Genomic DNA, 19,265 nt, shown 5'->3' with positions numbered 1-19,265 from the left:
GGAGTTGTTCCCATAGTTAATTCCCTCACTGTTAAACATTTACACCTTCTTTCCAGTCTCACTAAGTTTAGCTTCAGTTCCAGCCAGTGGATCTCACTCTACCTTTGTCTGCTCCAACAGAAGCTCATTATCACATTTTGGTTCTCCAAGAAGGTACCTACAGACTGTGATCCAGTCACCCCGTAGCCTTCATTTGGTTAAACATAAGAATGGCCAGACTGGGTCAGACCAAAGGTCCATCCAGCCCAGTAGCCTGCCTACCGACAGTGGCCAATGCCAGGTGCCCTAGAGGGAGTGAACTGAACAGGTAATGATCAAGTGATCTCTCTCCTGCCATCCATCTCCACCCTCTGACAAACAGAGGCTAGGGACACCCTTCCTTACCCATCCTGGCTAATAGCCATTAATGGATTTAACCTCCATGAATTTATCCAGTTCTCTTTTAAACCCTGTTATAACCCCAGCCTTCACAACCTCCTCAGGCAAGGAGTTCCACAGGTTGACTGTGCACTGAGTGAAGAACTTCCTTTTATTTGTTTTAAACCTGTTTTAAACTAAATAGATGGAGCTCCTCGAGTCTCTCACTATGAGGCAGGAGTTCTAATCCTTTAATCACTCTTGTAGCTCTTCTCTGAGCCCTCTGCAATTTATCAACATCCATCCTGATGACACATTTCCCCTTCAGCGGGCATCACCTAAATTTAATCTGCCATCATGTTGCTCATTCACCTAGCTTGGTTCGATCACTGTGGCATTGCACATGGCCCTCTAGTCCTGACCGATCTACAGAACTGAATGCTAAATTCACATAGGCATTGCAGCACCTAACTCCCAGTGCCCTGCTGCAGAGTGGAACCCTCACCATGGAGAGAATTGGGCTCCTAAGGAATGGTCCTCAGAGGGCCAGCCAGCCAAGCAGGGCGCCACCTGAGCCAGCCAGGGGTGAAATGCAGAGGTATTTAGGTGCCTAACTCTCATTGACAGACAGGCAGAGGCAGCTTCCTGCACTCAGGATTCTCACCTATGAGCCCTCACCTGGAGTTGATAACCTAAGCCAGGCCAGCCCTTTCCCTACCAGTCAACATCCAGAGCATAGGGGTAGTCTGACTTCTATGTCTGGAGGGGCCAACAAGCCGCATGAGGGAAGGCGAATCTCACACCTGCCCAAGGCTTGCAGTGCCCTCCACAAGCTACACCTATGACCCAGACCTTTCTGACACAAAACTACCATGTTATAACCAAGAGCCTGGCGGAGAAGGGACTTACCCAGGCTTGGGGAGAGCTGCTTCTCCAAATCTGGCAGATTTAACTTGGGTCTCCCACAGCCCACGTGAGCGTCCTGACCACTGAACTGGGACAGACACCCCCCCGGCGATCCTTTGTGACATATAACCACCAGGTCTGAGGCATGTTCCCAGAACACCTGCAGGATCAGGCTCTGCTGCTGAGATGGGCAGGTGAATGCGTTCGAGAATGCTTTGAGGCTGGCAGGGCTGCAGTTTCAGTGTGAGGGGGCACCAGTGCTTAGGTGGGTTAGGCCAGGCCCACCTGTGGAACTTAAGCACCTAAGGGATTAGATGGTAGCTCAGGGTTTTTGAGGGGTTTTGAGAACCGTCAGTGGGGCTTAAACAAACAATTAAGCACTTGTCTCTTTGTGGATCTAGGTGTAAATTTTGCCACCTCACCATTTTCAGATCATCATTAAGGGTCACACACTTCCTAACTTCTGCAGGCTGAGTTCTTCACGCACCCCAGGGGCTCCTGACACCCCTCCATTTCTCTCCCTCCCATGCCCCTCTACTTCAGGGACTCCCTGCAACTCCTCCCATCATGCTTTGGGCTCCATGTGTGGCCACCTCCTTCCTCCCTCTCATACCAGGACTCCATACACTCTCTCCCCAGGCCAGACGCTCTGCCCTTCTATGCCCAGGGTTCCCCATTTTCTCCCCCTGCCAGGGTCCATAGGCACAGCCACATTCCTGTCCGGGCATGCTCAGAGAACACCTGTGGGACTGGGGTGGGAAGCTCTAGTCTGAGAATGCTGCCAGGGCTCCGGGCACCTCATTAGCTGGAGGTAGCGTTAAGGCCCTGGCAGCAGCTCAGCGGTTGGTTTGAGGGGACAGCGTAGACCTGCCCTGAGATGCTACTCTGCCCAAGTCGATGTGCCTTATGTTGCTCAGGGGTGTGTAAAAGCCACCCCCGCTCCCCGAGTGACAAGTGTCGCGCTGTCCCCAGGAGCCATTCCCCCGCCAACATAGCTTCCGCTTCTAACCAAGGGAAGCGCTCTCCCCTGGGCACAGCGGGTCTTCCCCAGCTGCGCTGATGTAGAGTAGACTTGCCCCACATAGCTTTGTGGATCTAGCGCTTCCTGCTTCTCATCCGCAATGAAGGGGTGTTTTGAGTTAGCTTTCTGAATTCTAGCTTAGCTCTGTTCGTTCCACTCACCTTGCCAGGTGTAGTTTATGCTCCTTTTTATTGGCTTCACTGGGGCTAGATTTTCATATTGCAAAGGAGCTTTAGCCCCTTGACCTTTAGCCAGATAGTTTACTTCTTGCCCTGCTGCTTCCCTTTGTTCAGTGGTACACACATCTTCAGAGACGGTTGTATTGTTTCCTTATGTAGCATCGATGCCACATGAAAAATTTTACTGCCTCTATTTTTGAGTTCAGGGCCTTTGCGATAAGCTGTCTCACTGTGGTGGAATTTTCCTTTCTGAAGTTAGGGGCACCGCACCTATAATGCTGAACTGGACAACAGGCTGGGCCACCCGAAGCTGCTATTACTTCCTGACCCAATCCCTGCCCGTTACTGACAAGTCCGTCTCTCCTGCTGCAAAAAGCAACTGTTGAATGTGTTGAGGAATTTGGACCTGCTGCTATTTAAGCAGGTTAGTTGAAGTTCCCCCTTACCAACATTTTGCATGATTTGCAGTCTCTCAGCACTGTGCTCGTGGCCTGATCCGGACCCACAGCCCAGCAGCAGACTCCCACTGGCTTAGCTGCAGGCTCTACACCAGCCTCGGCAGGAGCCACCTTTCCATTCTCACCGTCAGCAGTGCCCGGTGCTGACACCTGACAAACCAGGACACGGAGGCTCCCAGCATGACAATAACTATTGACCTTTTTATTTCAGTCAGCTACAGCAGCTCTACATCCCCCTAAAATACTGTCCTGACCCTCCTGTGTTACCACCAACACTTGTGGGCAGACACACTGAAGTGGAACCAAGTCTCTCGTTAAAGCTTAGTATTAAATATTAAATAGTCTCTTATTCCATTTACATTACTGTGTCAAGAAAAAGATAGTTAAAAGGTAAGTTACATGAACCTGTGAACAGCCCCGTTCATTAGCACTGCAGGCTCTGGGGCCAGTCCTCAGGAAGGCGGAGGGTTGCTCCTACAGATATGGAGGAGACCCAGACCGTTGACTAATACATGAGTTTCCTGTCTTTCCAGAACTGGGCTAAAAATAGGGCCACCCTGCTGTGCTGCGGAGCAGGCAATCTGCAGCCTTGGTTTTCTGCACTAGACAGAAAATCCTAATGTGATTAGAACACTGTGTGGCTGAGGAGGGTTTTTATTCCCCATGAAGGGCTAATAGTTGAATGTGCTTCTTCCTATTGGCCATCACTGGCAATGCCCAGCACGTCACTCAGAGGCAGGGAAAGGATTTGGTCACTATGGACTTTGATGGAGAACGTCCTCTTCAAAAAACAAAACAAAAAACCCAAACAGTTGAGAGTCTGAAGTAGTTTAAAAAAAGCACTTAGGAAGCTCGTACTAGAGTCATTAGGTGTTCTCAGAGTAGGGAATCGTCCGTGCATCCCCCTTCAAGTCCATAGCGAAATTCTTGCAAGTTTGAGACTCCGTAGAAGTGGACAAAGGCTGCAGCCACCACCAGCACGTGGAAGATCTGATGTGACTGGAACTGTGGGGAAGGTGAGATAAAGCCCTTAAAAGTTAGACCAGCAAGAAGCCAACCACCACAAAAGGTGAGTCCTGTCCCAGACTGAACTGTCAGAGCTCTCAGTAGATTGCAGCATCACAAACCAGGCAGACAGGTCAGAGGTCCTTTCAGTGCCTCTAGTCATGACCTGTTCATTCAACCCATTGCTTACCTGGTCGTTTACATCTCAGCGCCAGGTGGAAAAACTCAACGCACGGGATAAAGGGAGATTCTATTTGTAATGGGCCATTTATCTCACCCGACCGGAACTAAAACTGCCTGTGACAAAGCGGTACATTTCTCTGCATATATCTGTGTGGAACCACAAGCCAAGCTACATGGAAGGGAGATGGCCTGGATGGCAGAGTCAAGTCCCTCTGAAATTAGCCCCCGGCAGCAGCTAAGAGCTGCAGGAAGGAACCCACCAGCCTTCGAACTTTCAGTTTGAAACACATACTGGGGCCAAGATATCAACAGACGTCTATGAAAGACCTGCAATTCTGAAAGAGGAACCTAGGTGGTTTGGGCTGCAGAGCCCGCAGGCGACCTAGGCAGGCAACTCCCCGAGCACAGCTGGCTCCACCACTGAAGCTGTCTGGCTCGCCAAGCTCAGTTTGGGGTCCCCTGGAAAGGCTGGGGCAATGGGAAATCACCATTTGCCCCTGGAAAAGAGATTACTACTTCAGCCTCAAAAGTCAATAAGCAAGGGATGTAAGGGGTCCATTTTGAAGAGGCCAATGGGAGGCCACAGACTCAGGGACTGGAGAGCTTTAGGGTCAGTAGAGCACTTGCTACTGGCCCAAGGCAACTACAAATCCCCACATGCACTGCTCCAATCTGATCGAAGCAGCACGGCTGGATTGCATGCTGCATCCTGGAACCACAGGCTACCCCTGCCTTCTCTTTTTCCCCTCTTGCTCTCTTCACAATCTGCCTTTCATTACCAGCAGAGCACCACATCCCAGAGCTGTCCCAGAGGAGTCTAACCCAGAAGCTATGGGTCCAGCCCCAGGCTGTGCTCTGGATTGCATCTAGCACCACTTCTCCCGGCTTTCTCAGTAGGATGCTGGATCACGGGACAGGCCTGCCGCTTGGCAATGACAGCATGTTTACACAGACTTCCAGACAGGGCCTCTTCCAGCCAGCCTCCAGGAGAGGCCAGTGCTTTCCTAATGTTACAGCCACCACCACCTCTTCTCCTTTCAGGGACCCTGAACACGGGCTCCAAAGAATCCTTGCTTACTGGTCCCAGCTGGACCCTAGACTTAGACAAACTCACCCTGGAGTTTCCTGCACCCTGCTCTGCTGAACGAGCCTACCCATTGTCTCTGCCCTTCCCCTGCATCCCGTTCAGCTCTTCACCATCCGCCTTGCAGTGCTCCGGCTAGTCTACCCCTCAAGGAGAAGGTAGGCTCTTCCCACGCCCCCAGAAAAGGCTGTACTCACCCAGATGTCAAACTTGCCAGGAAAGAAGCGCTCTGGGATGCGGGCAGCATACAATCCTGCTCCTGTTATGTACATCACAGCCATGAGGAAGAACCAGCCCATCTGGCCCACGGTGGTGGCTTTCACAAACCCCTCAGCGATGGTGAAGTGCATGGTGGGCACAACGCCACTCAGCCCCAGCCCCAAAAATACCCCTGGGGAGAAAAAAGAGCCCTCAGCCTTCATTCAAAATACAGCCAAGGCACCTGCGCTGGAGGCTGATCTGCAGCTCCCACGATAGCAGAATGCAGGTCTCCTCCAGGCCAGGAGTTCAGTGCTGGGAAGCCTGGTTGGACTGACCGCTCGGGATGGATAGCTCCCACATCCCTCCAAGCTGCCCCCCAAAGCCTGCCGAGGAGGGAGAAGGGTTGCAGAGCAATGATCTGACTCCACAGACATAGGAGCCGTGGCCTTCTCGTTTAGCCTTCCAGAGAGGCCTGCATGGGCCATCGATGATGGGACAATAAGAGTGGACTGAGACCAGACTCCTTCATGTGCCGGTCAGATGGAAACTGTTTGGAGCGGGAGACCAAGAGCCCATGTATCACACTAGCAATCTACTGAACCAGTCATTCCCCCACAGGACAGAACAAAGGCTGAACCACCCCACCAGTCGCAGGTGGTTTCATTCAGAACCTTCTGGGCTGGTTCTAGCTCTGCCCTGCATGGCCTGAGGGGCAGGCTGGATTTCAATACAGCTGGCTCTCAAAGCACTGCTCTTTCCCTTACTCTCTCCAAGCTACATGGAAATGTACTTTTGGGGTTAAGTTTCAGCCGAGGCCTGGCAGCTGCTTTTGAGTTCCATCCCATGGAAGCCCAGTCTGGAAAACGCAAGGGGCTTTTTGGCATAGGCAATTCAGAAATGGCTGAACTGCCCAGCGCGGAGCTGTTAGGGTTACTCGTGCTCCCCAAGGACTTGGTCCTTTAGTCGTTTGCAAAAAGTGCCCCAGACAAGTGTAAACATTTAAAGAGCTGGGCTCTGCTCTGCACAGAGAGAATCACCCTAAGTTCAGCTCAGAACTAACACTGACACATGATCCCCAGCGTCCACAGCCTTCTCTGCAGACTGATTGTCTCCTGAGCTCTCTGGGCTCCTGCAGCATTTAGAACTAGGCACACAGGAATTGGCTTGACTGCAGCATCCACCCCTTGTTGCAGAATCGACCCATTTAAAAAGATTTCTAGATGTTGGATTACAAAGAAAAATTTGCAAATGGAACAGATGCAGTGATGTCTTCCTGAAGCTGCAGACAGAGCCCTCGCCACAGCAGCTGAGCTGAGATTCCCCAGTTTGGGATTCAGAACAAGCAGCAGGTCAGTTTAAATGGCAGAATTGTTAACTGTGGTCATGTAAATAGAAATATCCAGCAAACACTGCATGGTAGGTGGAAACCTGCTCAAAACCTCTGGCAGGAGGGAGGGGGGTTACAACACTGCCAGCTCAGATGATCTTCAAGATGTTAAGCTGTGTCTACACTAGCACTGAGCAGGGTTTCAAGCTAACTCCAGATACACACCCCTTTGTGGCCCAGGTAGCCAAGGCCAATCCGTGCCAGTCAAGCAGCTTGCACTTAAAAGCGCTGACTGTCCTGAGGCTTGTTTCCTTTTCAAAAACAGGGAAATGAAACAGCAAAATCTAGGTCAATGCATCAAATATAACTGCACAGGAGTCGAGCAGTGAAGGCATTCAGGCTCTCTGGGATAGGGACTGGCCTTGGCTGTGCAGTCTCTATTTCTGTGTTGTGTTAAAATGTTCCCCTCAATACATACACTGGTGTAGCCAGAGAGACGCCCAGGCTGGATGGGTTGGGTTGGGTTAACCCTGCATTGACTGGCCCTGGTGCATTTCTACTCATCTTCAGAACAGGCCAGCAATGACAAGGTTTGTATTTTATACAGCGTGGGCTTCCCACATGTGACTCCCTCCTGTTCTCTGGGGCTGTGACCTGGGTACTGCCTGGGAGAGGCCCAGTGGGGATACCATGCGGACTGCGGGAAGCAGACTGTGGCACATACAACAGAGCACATGAGCTGTTCCACCGAGCATCTGGGGCCATTGGCAGCACACCAGGACACTGCGATCAGTACAGCTACAGCAGCTCAGCCCAGACACAGGCAGCATTAACCACTGCAGCCCCGCTCAGCCCAGAGCCCACATGGCAAGTGGCGAAGAGCAGGTGCGCTGCCCCCCCACCCCGGAGGGAGCTCGTTTCTAAAGTTGAGTGTCCAGAGAAGGGAGCTCTCTGATGCAGAGATAAAAGCAGATGTCCCTGGTGAAAGCTGCTCTGGGAAGGGCTCCCTGGACAAAGTCACAACCTCTGGCAACAATTCCGCAGCTCCTGCTCCCCTTGGAGGGTTACCAGCTCTCAGATGGTCAAGGGTCCCCCAGCCCCAGCGGAGAGGAAAACCCTTGGGCTCACTAAACCAGTGGTTCTCAACCAGGGCTCCGAGGCCCCCTGTGGGGCTGTGAGATCATTTCAGGGGGTCCCTCAAGCAGGACCAGCGTTAAGACTTGTTGGGGCCCAGGGCAGAAAGTGAAGCCTCACCGCATGGGTCTAAAGCCCAGGGCCCTGAGCCCCGCCATCCGGGGCTGGAGTCGACACCTGAGCACCGTAGCTTTGCGTGGGGCCCCAGGCAGTTGTCTTGCTTGCTACCCCCTTACACAGGCCCTGGCTTTTATATGCAGAAAACCAGTTGTTGTGGCACAGGAGGGCCATGGAGTTTTTAATACCATGTCAGGGAGGCCTCAGTAAGAAACAGGTCGAGACCCCCTTCACTAGGCTTCCATTCACCTCCAGGCCTCAGTGCTACCCAGGCTGACAAGCCTCCCGCCATGGAATGATCCTGAACAAGGATCACAAGAACCCTGTGCTTCTGCAGCCTCTGTTTCAAGCCAGCCCGAGCTTTCCAGTTCAGGGAGCACTGAGAATGGTATGACCCTGCGATTTGTGGCACAGCCCTGTGGGAAGCAGCCAGGACTCCGGCTGGGGCAGGAACATTCATTTAAGCTACATCTAAGTGAAAATGACCTGTGCCTTCCGGACTATTTAACATGCAACACTAGCGATCACTGCCAGGCGGCAGAGCCCTGCATCTGCTCTGTGGGAGGGAAATGTACGCTGCCCGTAACTCCGTAACAGCAGCTCAGGACCAAGGCTGGCCAGACACAACTGTGTCACTGGAACGCTTCAGGCCCTTCTCTTGCTCTTCTCACCAGGGCTGGGTTGTGGAGGCTTAGCTCAGCACACCCAAATCAAGAGCAGATGTGTCTGTCAGTTGCTGACCTGTTCCTAGGGGGCTGCCATTGCCCCACACCGGCCAACCCCAGAATCACACCACAAGTGGGGGAGTGCCATGAAGTGACAGCTCACCCAGGCACTCAGTGGCCTACAAATAAAGGGCGTGATCCTGTTTCCACTGAGGACACTAAGAGCTGTGACCTTAACATCAATAGCACCAGGCTCATGCTACTTGTATTTCCAGTCTACCCAGACTGGCACCTGAAGCCCAACACGGGTTCTCTCCTGGCACGTTGCTCTATTGCAAAGCAAGGAAGGTACAGCAGGAAGCTAAAGACATGCACATAGATGGGAGTTTCCATTGCCAGAGAACCGGTCGAGTGAATCCTTCTGGGGAAACTGGTTTGTGCCCACAGCAATTGGTAGCTTTTCTATGGGTCCCCAAATGGCTCATGCACTGAAATTAGCCACTCCAGTCCCCTGGGAGGCAGCAGTCTCTATCTCCAGTTTACAGACTGAGGAATGATGTGACCTACCCAGAGGTGGGACATGAACCCAGATCTCCTGGGTCCCTGTTAAGTGTCTTAGCTGCAAGCCCTTCCTTCAGGCTTTGGGGCTTTCCATGCTCACACCCAGCGGGAGTGGCCCCACCTACACCCAGCATGCTAGAAAGTCAACATCCACGAATGCCAGCAGAGCAGCTTGTGGCATTCCTACCTGCTCGGGTCTGTCTGTGCTTGGGGGTCGCAAACCGGTCCCACTGAGCGACAATGATTGCGGAGATGCCCAGGACACAGACAATGGAGAGGTAGATGAGCCGAGGCTGCGGTGAGCAGTAGAATGAGTAATAGAGCCAGGGCACAAAGCTCCCCATAATCAGCAGTGCTATTCCCGAGTAATCCAACCTAGAACACAGCCACAAAGAGAAACCCAGGGTCAGTTTGGAAGTGCACTCCCCTCACTCTGGCAAGTCTACACCCTCAGCTCCCGTTCTGGGAGCCCAACTTCTGGCTCTCCAGCTGTAGCCGTCCAGACTTTGCCACCCTGCCTACGCCTGCAGGCCTGGCCGGGGGGAGTGTGACTGGGAAGAACTGCAGCAATATACTGTGGGCGCTTCTGCTTGCATTCCAGGTGAGTTTGTGGAGCAGAGGCGAAGGAGGGTGGGTCTGTCTAGGCAGTACGGGGATGAGCAGAATTAGGTGTGTCTGTGCAGTTTTCTGACTGTTTAGTGACAGCATGGACAGGACAAACACTGGCATAGCCTCAGTGGGAAGCAGTAACTCTTAGCTCTTGTTTGCACAGGAATGCTGACAGCTTCTTTCATCCCCAAGTGCTTGCAAGTGATACGTATGGGAATCACTTCCCCACTGAAATGCAGCCAGTGCTGGGGTGAAGAGCAGCAGCTGTGTAACATCCCATGGCACATTAGGGCATTTTGGCTAAGGGCACCGCAACAAAGCCTGCTCTAAAGAACACCCGCTCCCCCCCGGGACCTTAGTGCTCTGCAAAGCAGCACCTGGCAGGTAAATCCCTTTAGCAGACTGGCCTGAGCAAGGTCTGCTCCAAAAGCCTCACACATGGTGTTGTTGTTCAATGCCTGGAAGGCTAAGGCCAGGCTAGCTCTCCTCTAGGTCAGCCTGCTGCTAGGACACGACTAGGAGTTAGCAGCAGCTACTGCTGAACACAGCTTTGTGGTTGTTTTGCTGTAGCCAACTCACTTTGAAAACGTCCGGGAGACCTTCTCCGAGTGGCAGTAGACTGTGTGGAAAAGCCAGGAAAAGCTGAGGCACAGCACCGCGCCAAGGAAGAACATCCCGAACACCACCTTCTCCTGAAGGGGGGCCATGAAGTACATGTTGGGCCTGAGCATGGTCAGAATCCCCAAGAAGAGGAACAACACAAAACCTGCAGCAACACACCAAAGAGTCAGTCAGCCAGCAGGAGCTACTTCCAACAGCCGCCCAAGGGAGCACCGGTGCAATGGCAGTGAGCCAGCATTTCACAGCAGACCTGGGGAAAATCAACACTCAGGGTCTTTGTTACCCCTGCCTGCCCAGGAGAGGGCAGCACAGAAGGGTCACACAGCATCAGTCCTGTTAACAGAGGAACTTGGTAGCTGCCCTGGGAACAAGAACAGGCACATGGGGGCTAGTCTGGATCTCCCTGGCAGGGCCTGCAGCAGGGTGTTGCTGTGCCCAGTGCAACATGCACTCCACTCTGCTGCCTTGGAGGGGCCAAACCTGTTTGGGGGGATAGTGGTGGGGAAGGGCCAAGCTGCCTTACTTATTCTCCAAAGACCCAGGAGCCTCTAGAGAGATGTGTGGGGCAGCGCCCTGCCACGCCATCAGTTCTGCTCCTGGGGAAGGGGCAATGAGAAGAGTCGGTTGAGGTGCTCCTTCCCCCAGAGGCCTTAGCAACACTACGTCTGCTCCATGTGTGCTGACGTTCGACTGCCAGGCTGGCCATTGATACTGACACCAGCTGATGTGGTTAGCACGGCCAGGTGAGTGATCTGACTTGGAATTGTTTTAACATGGCTTCAGTCTGCACCTGGCCCTCAGTGCTGGTTGCCTACCAGGAATGTTGCTGTTGTGAGCTAGTTCCCTACATCTGTGACATACTTCCCTCCCTGCTGGAGGAACTGCGAATCTGACCATCATTAGCAGCCCTGGGTACAGTGAGCCGCACCTTCACCCGAAGGCCACGAGCAAGAACTGCCTCTGCCTGGGGTTCCCTGGAAAGGCCCTGACCCTTGTGCTGTCCATCTGGGAGAGCAGACTGTGACGTTGCACTCTATATGATTTTATGAAAATATGCTAATGAATGTGACTATAATGTAACTGGAATATGCTTCATGCAAAAGGTCTCTTGTAAAGGATCATTACAAAGCTTATAAACTACTGAGTGTGGTCATCCTATTTGTATAAATGTATCATTCTTGTATCTGAAACTAGAAATATGAAATAAAACTGAGGTCCTATTGTAATTATGCAAAGTGTGGGCCATTAATGGTGGTTTGGAATCTTGATGGCTCCCATTGACTAGGACAATTGGTTGTAAATGGCTCTGTTTACTTGCAAGCCTTCCTGTGAATCAGACCAGGAAGAATGAAGGCTTGGGGCCTCACAGGACATGTGACCATGTCACCTGGTAATGGAATCCATCTAAAACCTGGGGCTTTTCCATTTAGGAGGAGGGGTGGGGACCCAGAGAGACAAAAGATTCCCACCTTGTGCCAAAGCTATATAAGGGGGTGGAACAGAACAATGAACAGGACCGAATGGCTAGGCAGCAGTTCTGCGGAAAAGGACCTAGGGGTGACAGTGGACGAGAAGCTGGATATGAGTCAGCAGTGTGGCCTTGTTGCCAAGAAGGCCAATGGCATTTTGGGATGTATAAGTAGGGGCATAGCGAGCAGATCGAGGGACGTGATCGTTCCCCTCTATTCGACATTGGTGAGGCCTCATCTGGAGTACTGTGTCCAGTTTTGGGCCCCACACTACAAGAAGGATGTGGATAAATTGGAGAGAGTCCAGCGAAGGGCAACAAAAATGATTAGGGGTCTAGAACACATGACTTATGAGGAGAGGCTGAGGGAGCTGGGATTGTTTAGCCTGCAGAAGAGAAGAATGAGGGGGGATTTGATAGCTGCTTTCAACTACCTGAAAGGGGGTTCCAAAGAGGATGGCTCTAGACTGTTCTCAATGGTAGCAGATGACAGAACGAGGAGTAATGGTCTCAAGTTGCAGTGGGGGAGGTTTAGATTGGATATTAGGAAAAACTTTTTCACTAAGAGGGTGGTGAAACACTGGAATGCGTTACCTAGGGAGGTGGTAGAATCTCCTTCTTTAGAGGTTTTTAAGGTCAGGCTTGATAAAGCCCTGGCTGGGATGATTTAACTGGGAATTGGTCCTGCTTCGAGCAGGGGGTTGGACTAGATGACCTTCTGGGGTCCCTTCCAACCCTGATATTCTGTGATTCTATGAAAGGAAGCTGCGGTCATGAGAAATCCCCTAGCTACCACCTGAGCTGGAATAAGGACTGTACCAGGGGAAAGGATTGGACCAAGACTAGAAAGGAGTCCAGTCTGTGAAAGAAGCTTATGAGAACATCTCTGAGGGTGAGATTTATCTGTAATCGGTTTCTTAATGTATTAGACTTAGACTTGCGTGTTTTTGTTTTATTTTGCTTGGTAACTTACTTTGTTCTGTCTGTTATTACTTGGAACCACTTAAATCCTACTTTTTATACTTAATAAAATCACTTTTTGCTTATTACTGAACCCAGAGTTAGCGACTAATACCCGGGGGAGCAAACAGCTGTGCATCTCTATCAGTGTTATAGAGGGTAGACAATTTATGAGTTTACCCTGTATAAGCTTTAAACAGAGTAAAACAAATTTATTTGGGGTTTGGATCCCACTGGGAATTGGGCATTGGGTGCTAGAGACAGGAGCACTTCTCAAGCTGTTTTCAGTTAAGTCTGCAGCTTTTGGGGAACATGGCTCAGACCTGGGTCTGCGTTTGCAGCAGGCTAGTGTGTCTGGCTCAACAAGGCAGAGTACTAAAGTTCCAAGCTGGCGGGGAAAACGGGCTCAGAGGCAGCCTCGGCACATCAGGTGGCAGTCCCAAGGGGGTCTCTGTGACCGAACCTGTCGCACAGACATCACTCACTGTTCGCTCCCCTCACTTTGCTGAAATAGAGGCTGAGCCATGCTGCCCAGCAGCACTGACAGGGACACTGTGAGGAGGTCAGTGGCAGTTGTGCTGGCCAGGACCTTTCCAGGAGCTATCGCCTGCCTGGCGGTTACAGTTACTTGACGGCACCTCCTCCTCCAGCCAGTCCAGCTCCGAGGACACTGGATGAGCACAGCTGAGAACTGACAGATTGCTGTTGTGCCAGCTGCCAGACAATAAGCTGGTGCCCACCATAATGGGGTCTAGGAGAGCATGGACAGTCTCAGTTGGCTTAGGGGGTCAGATCCCTCTGTGCCTTGTGACACTGGGGTAAGGGAGTGGCCTGTTCTCCCCACACACAGCCCTCATCCAAAGGTCAAGTGCCCCCTGGCTGCAATGACAGCAACATAATCCCTAAAATGAATCCAACTACTTGTCTGGTGCTCAGCACGGACGCCAAGCCAGGATCCCAGGCCAGACGAAGAGGAAGCAGGCTGCACACCCTGACGGGACAAGCCTTGACCCTGGCAGGGTGTGTTCTGTGCCAGGTGAGGCAAGAGCACTCCCTAGTGACGGAGAAGTACACCTGAATGGGACACTTGACTGCCCACGCAGCACAGAGTGAGATGTGGGAGGGGGGCTCTAGGGAGCAAGGATGGCTCAGCACCGAACAGCTCCCATTCTTCCACTGGGGGGACAGACATTCTTCACTGTTCTCAATGGAAGCAGCGCCCACCTTCCCCGAGCCCAGCCAGTCCCCGTTCTGCTCTGCAGGTCAGTTAGATTCTGTACACAGACATGTCTGTTCACAGGGGTTAATCCCCACCAGCGCGCCACAGGAATCCCTGTGTCCATCCCCCGAGAATCTGATGGGTTATTGCTCTGTCAGCTCCATGCTCCCTCAGTGCATGTAGTGAGGCCATGGCTACTAGAGTCCAGCACAGGACTCCCACTAGTATGGCGGCAGGTCCTTCAGGGATCTACACGAGTCTCACACAGGGCTCTAATGGCTACCACCCCAGCCCAGCGGAGGATCTGGCACAACAGGCCATGGGAACCCAAGAGCGACCCAGGCCCTGAAATATTGCACTAACACTGGCAGCGGAATGATCTGGAGGCAGCACTGGGGCCCCAAGAGAGTCCCGAGCTCCCAGACAGGCAGGTTTGCTGCCCTGGCAGGGGATCCAGCCCTTTGGGGAAGACAAAATAACTCCCAGGGGATGTCTCTGATTGAGGATGCAACAATGACAGGCCCATACCAAGCTCCCTCCATCCCCTCGCTGGGGAGAAATTCTCCCCTTCTTCATGCCCACTAAAGAGAGAGAAGAAGGAGGATGGGGGGAGAACAGGACACCTCCCTCCCCTGGATGTTTATGTGACAGATGATGCGTGAAACTTTTCCCTAGTAGAAGGCATGCACTACAGTCAGCCTATGAGCTGTCTGAGGCCGGGCCCTTGCCTTGTGAGGTCTCTGTCCCGGGCAGGGCATGCTTGTGCTGCCATAGCTATACGCATCAGCCCCAAGGCTAGCACTCCCCTCAGTCACCTAGCAAGTGAGTCCAGATGTTGCCCGTCTCAGTGTGTATTCGGAAGATGCTCTTGAAGCAGGCTCTGAAGGATGGCATAGGGGGTCTGTGTCCATGCAGGAGGTAATCGTTATCCTTCAGCCAGTCCGGGAGCACATCGTAGGGAATCACCCTCCAGCGCCCTTCCCACACCTGCAACACACCAACCCCCGCAGCCAGTTACTCTGACTGGCAGCCCCCGGTCAGGCATGGCAGCTGCTTCAGAACCACTCCTATCCCCTGGGACTGCTCGCTATTGTTTCCATGGTGCCCATCACTGTGAAAGTCAAGCTGAAAACCATACAGAACCAGCCAGTCTCTTCTGTGAGGTAAGTACTGAACTGGGCCAGCCTTCTCTCCTCAGAGGACATGACAACTCAAGAGCAGGTTCTGTTGCTGCAAAATTAAATGCTATGCAAACACCCCCAGGATGCCCACATAGGGCCAAATCCTGCAGAATGCGGGGCCTTCCCTACACTTGATACCCTGGGACTGTTGGAGACCAGCACCCTCAGAATTTGGCCCTTCATCACCTTAACAGGCAACACTGTCAGCTGAGACACGGCCGACGATGTGACAGCTCTTACGAGACATTGTGACAAAAACCCCAATGGGGTTCATACAGGAGTACCCTGGGACCACGTTTTCATCCCAGCCCCAGCAATCGCGGCACTAGCCCTTCTCTCCCAGGGCTCCACAGGTGTGAGAGTGAGTACAGGAGCTTCTGCTTAGTCCCCAAGGCACACCACAGCAATACTGGACAGGTAGCAGCCAGTGCTTCAGACCCCAGGACGGGTCCAAGGGACCCTGCCGAGCTAGATTAGGACAGGGGTTCGCACCACACTTGCCCCTGCCAGACATGGATGGTCCTCACTGCCACATGCACTAGATACACCTAGATTGTTCCACTTGTCAGGTCCTTGGCATTCTCCAAACTGCAGCTGGGGTCAGTGCTGGCTGTAGGGGGCTTCTCAGCAGCACCGACAGCAAGGGCGGGAAGGAGAAACAGCATTTCACAGGTGCTGCTGTTCACTTCCCACATTCCTCTTGGCCTTGCAGTTGAAAATTTGTTAAGCTCTTGGCTCAGGCCCCCTGCCCATTCTAGGGGGAACCCCAGTGCACTGGCTTTAGTCACCCACATTCATGGTGTCCTCCTAACAAGGAAGACTGACCCAATGCAGACCCAGCACAATGCCTCAGACTCAGTCACAGAAGAGGACAGCGGCCCAGAGCCCTGGCAGCTGTCCTCTATTGACCAGCATTCAGGGCTGTCATAAACTGACAATACCTTATACACAAATTCCTCCATCTTTTCCATAGCGTGATGAGCCTGCAGAGGTAGAGTCAGCACACGAACCACCTCCTCCTCCTCCTCCTCCTCCTCCTCCTGTGGCGCTGTGCATGGCTGCTCCTTGGTCTAAAGGGAGAGACGCCGTTATTTGTCACAAGCCGCAACCCACCATAGAGATTGGACCATCAAGATGTGGGGAAATTTAGAAAACAGCAAGTATATTCCCACCAAGAGCGGTGTGAACCCTTAGAATGTACAGGTGCTACAGCCCTTCTGAGAGGGGAAGAGATGGAAGCCTCCCCAGTTACCACTGCTTATGCTTCATGCTACTGTCTTAAACTGCACACAGAAGGGATAATCCCAGACTCAGTCTTGCTTAGAACAAGGATTAGAGTGGAGGATTTTCCTTCTTTACAGTCCAGGGTGCAGCCTGAAATGGCCACTCTGCTCTGGCCAGGGAAGTGAGCCCAGGAAATAGGCCAGGAACCAGCCGAAGCAGAAGCATTAAAGGACAGAAGCCACCCCTTTTCGCTGCATGCCTCTATCTATTACTAATAGGTATTAGAAGATGACCCCTAAGCTTAAAGGCCACAAATGCAGGTGAACCAATAAGAATGCTCCTTAGAACTCCTGCAGTGCACCTGTTTACCTGCAGGCAGTACTGTCAGCAGGCGTGCAGAGGGAGTTCCTTGGCTGACGCTATGGGGCGAGGTTTGTTGAAGACTGGCTGAGCCCAGTTCACCCTCCTCCCTCCGCCCCAGAAAACAGGAGCACGCTGGGGTGAGAGGGATTGTTTGCTTATGACAGATTACTTTCTATGTAATGGAATAAGATTTCCAGGACAGATTTTCTGACACATCACTCTGAACACCACAGAGTGGGTGCAAATTCTCACCATTCAGATTCAAGTATCAGAGGGCTAGCCGTGTTAGTCTGGATCCGTAAAAGTGGCAAAGAGTCCTGTGGCACCTTATAGACTAACAGACGTATTGGAGCATGAGCTTTCGTGGGTGAATATCCACTTCGCCAGATCTGACAAAGTGGGTATTCACCCACGAAAGCTTATGCTCCAATACGTCTGTTAGTCTATAAGATGCCACACGACTCTTTGCCGATCATTCAGATTCAGTCCATTTTCACCCCCACTGTGTACTGGTGTAAAAGGATGACAAGGATCAAGGTCTATTGGAGGGAGCCCAAAGCCCCACTCTTCCGTGCACCATGCTGCTAATGGGATGACAGGCAGATTTCTGGGTTAATCTGCAAGGACAGTGTTGAGAGCCTAAATAACTAGGAGTATATCTGTCTGTAACTCTGGGGCGTACAGGGTACATTCAACAGGACTGACTGGAAGCAATTTATAGGAAGAAACAGCACCAAATGGGTTTGGTTTGCAGATCCCAGCAGCTGCCCTGCCTGAGCGCATTCTGTTGGATTGTGGCTTACGCTGGCTGAACTGGCAGCTCCTTGGTCTCCCTTCTCCTCTAGCAGCGGCCCCAGTTCTGCCAGCTCCAAATCATCTCCTTCTCGGCTGCTGCTGGAAAGTCCATTTCCTTGGCTGGTTGCTGACCCTTTGCGGGACGACATCTGGTCAACACACAAAAGGTCTTGAGCTTCTGTGTCCTTGAACATTCACACTAGGAATAAAAACAAGACAAGTGACATTGCAGGCCTGCTTCCTTCCATTCTAACCCAAATCCGCCACACCAAGTGACCCAACGCTTTGCAACTTACTGCCTTGGCCAACACTGATGAGAGCATCTACAAGAGCCAACTCCTCAGCTCAGTGTCCACAGCGGCAGCCCTGGTACTCTGGGCATGGGCCCATTCAGAGTTCATGAGAACTGGAAAAGCCCAACCCCACTGTGACACCCTGACACCCCAATATTCACCACTGTCACGTAATTAGGATAGGTTTTGTACGAAGTATGACTTGTGAAGTATCATTCTAAAAGCCTCGATCTGCTAGACATTAACATCTCATTGGATTGTATGTGTTATCATCATATGTGAAGTTATGAAGTTTGGGTAGGTGTGTGTTACTGAAACACGTTGTGAGGTTGAAAATACCCACAAGCAGCCTCTCAGGTACAACAGTAAAAAGGCCAAACAATGGCTAATGGCTTATTGAGGAAATGCACATCAGCACAAGGATTACCCCAGGAACTGTGTACAACAGAAAACTCTCAGAGAGAGTACTACACAATATTTGACCCAGGTCACAGCAAAAGAGCCTTAATTGGAACCTTAATTCCCCCCTCCACAGGACACAGGTGACACTAATATGCCCAATTCATGAGGCGTTTGAGGAGCAGGGTTTGTATAGCACTTCGCCTGTGAACATGACTAGAGAAGTACGAAGTAACACTGTGTAGACGGAAGGGATGAGGATTTCAGCCTCATTCTATTTACTAGCCAAGATCACGTCACATGACGAAACCAGCACGGTTTGGTATGACTGCCCATTTCCACTCAGGAGAAGACCAAGAAGCAGGATGCTCAGGGGCTCACGCTGGTGTAGCTCAGGATGTAGACACAGGAGATGCTGGCCTGGCAGCTGTCTACGCTGTTCAGCCCTCACTCATGAGAGCCACCCTGATCACACCGTTGGTATCTGACCCCATGCTACTTTCTTACCTCACGGTGACAAGCATTCGCCCTCTCTTCCAAACCCAGGGAAAAATACATCTTCAGAAAGCCTACAAATATCATCCCATCACCTGTAGCTTATGCAAAGCATCCCACTGTTAGGAATCCATCTTAGTTATCTTAGGCTACGTCTACACTACTGCGTATGTTGGCAAAACTTACATCGTTCAGGGCTGTGAATTTTCCACCCACCCGAGCAACATACGTCACACTGGCGTAAGTGCCAGCGTGCCCAGCGCTACGTTGCAGCAGAGCTTTTGCCACTTGCAGACGTGGTGCTTGACGCCGATGGGAGGCTCTCCCGTTGGCATTCAGCGTCTTCACTGGATGCACTGCAACGGCACAGCTGTACCAGTGCAGCTGTATGTGTACTCATGGCCTTAGTGCTGGGTCCTGCACCCGCTGAAGTCCATGGG

At 52.0% G+C, this 19,265-nt stretch overlaps 1 protein-coding gene across 3 annotated transcripts in view; it reads right to left on the bottom strand.

Annotated features, from left to right (window-relative positions):
• Positions 1-3,094: 3,094 nt before the first annotated feature.
• ADIPOR1 (adiponectin receptor 1) overlaps positions 3,095-19,265 on the bottom strand; it is a 32,832-nt gene continuing 16,661 nt past the window's right edge. For all 3 annotated transcript variants that reach the window (XM_073320269.1, XM_073320271.1, XM_073320270.1), the window contains exons 2-8: positions 17,647-17,837; positions 16,198-16,326; positions 14,891-15,062; positions 10,387-10,573; positions 9,386-9,573; positions 5,391-5,584; positions 3,095-3,926 (exon numbers count right to left, since the gene is read on the bottom strand). In XM_073320269.1, the coding sequence (XP_073176370.1) occupies positions 3,798-3,926; positions 5,391-5,584; positions 9,386-9,573; positions 10,387-10,573; positions 14,891-15,062; positions 16,198-16,326; positions 17,647-17,832 (1,185 nt within the window). In that variant the 5' untranslated portion in view covers positions 17,833-17,837 and the 3' untranslated portion in view covers positions 3,095-3,797. The remainder of the gene's footprint in view (positions 3,927-5,390; positions 5,585-9,385; positions 9,574-10,386; positions 10,574-14,890; positions 15,063-16,197; positions 16,327-17,646; positions 17,838-19,265) is intronic.

The sequence above is a fragment of the Lepidochelys kempii genome, chromosome 21 (assembly GCF_965140265.1).
Source record: "Lepidochelys kempii isolate rLepKem1 chromosome 21, rLepKem1.hap2, whole genome shotgun sequence".
NCBI lineage: Eukaryota > Metazoa > Chordata > Testudines > Cheloniidae > Lepidochelys > Lepidochelys kempii.
Note: the sequence above shows the minus strand (reverse complement) of the source record. Positions and strands in the feature narration are given on the sequence as shown.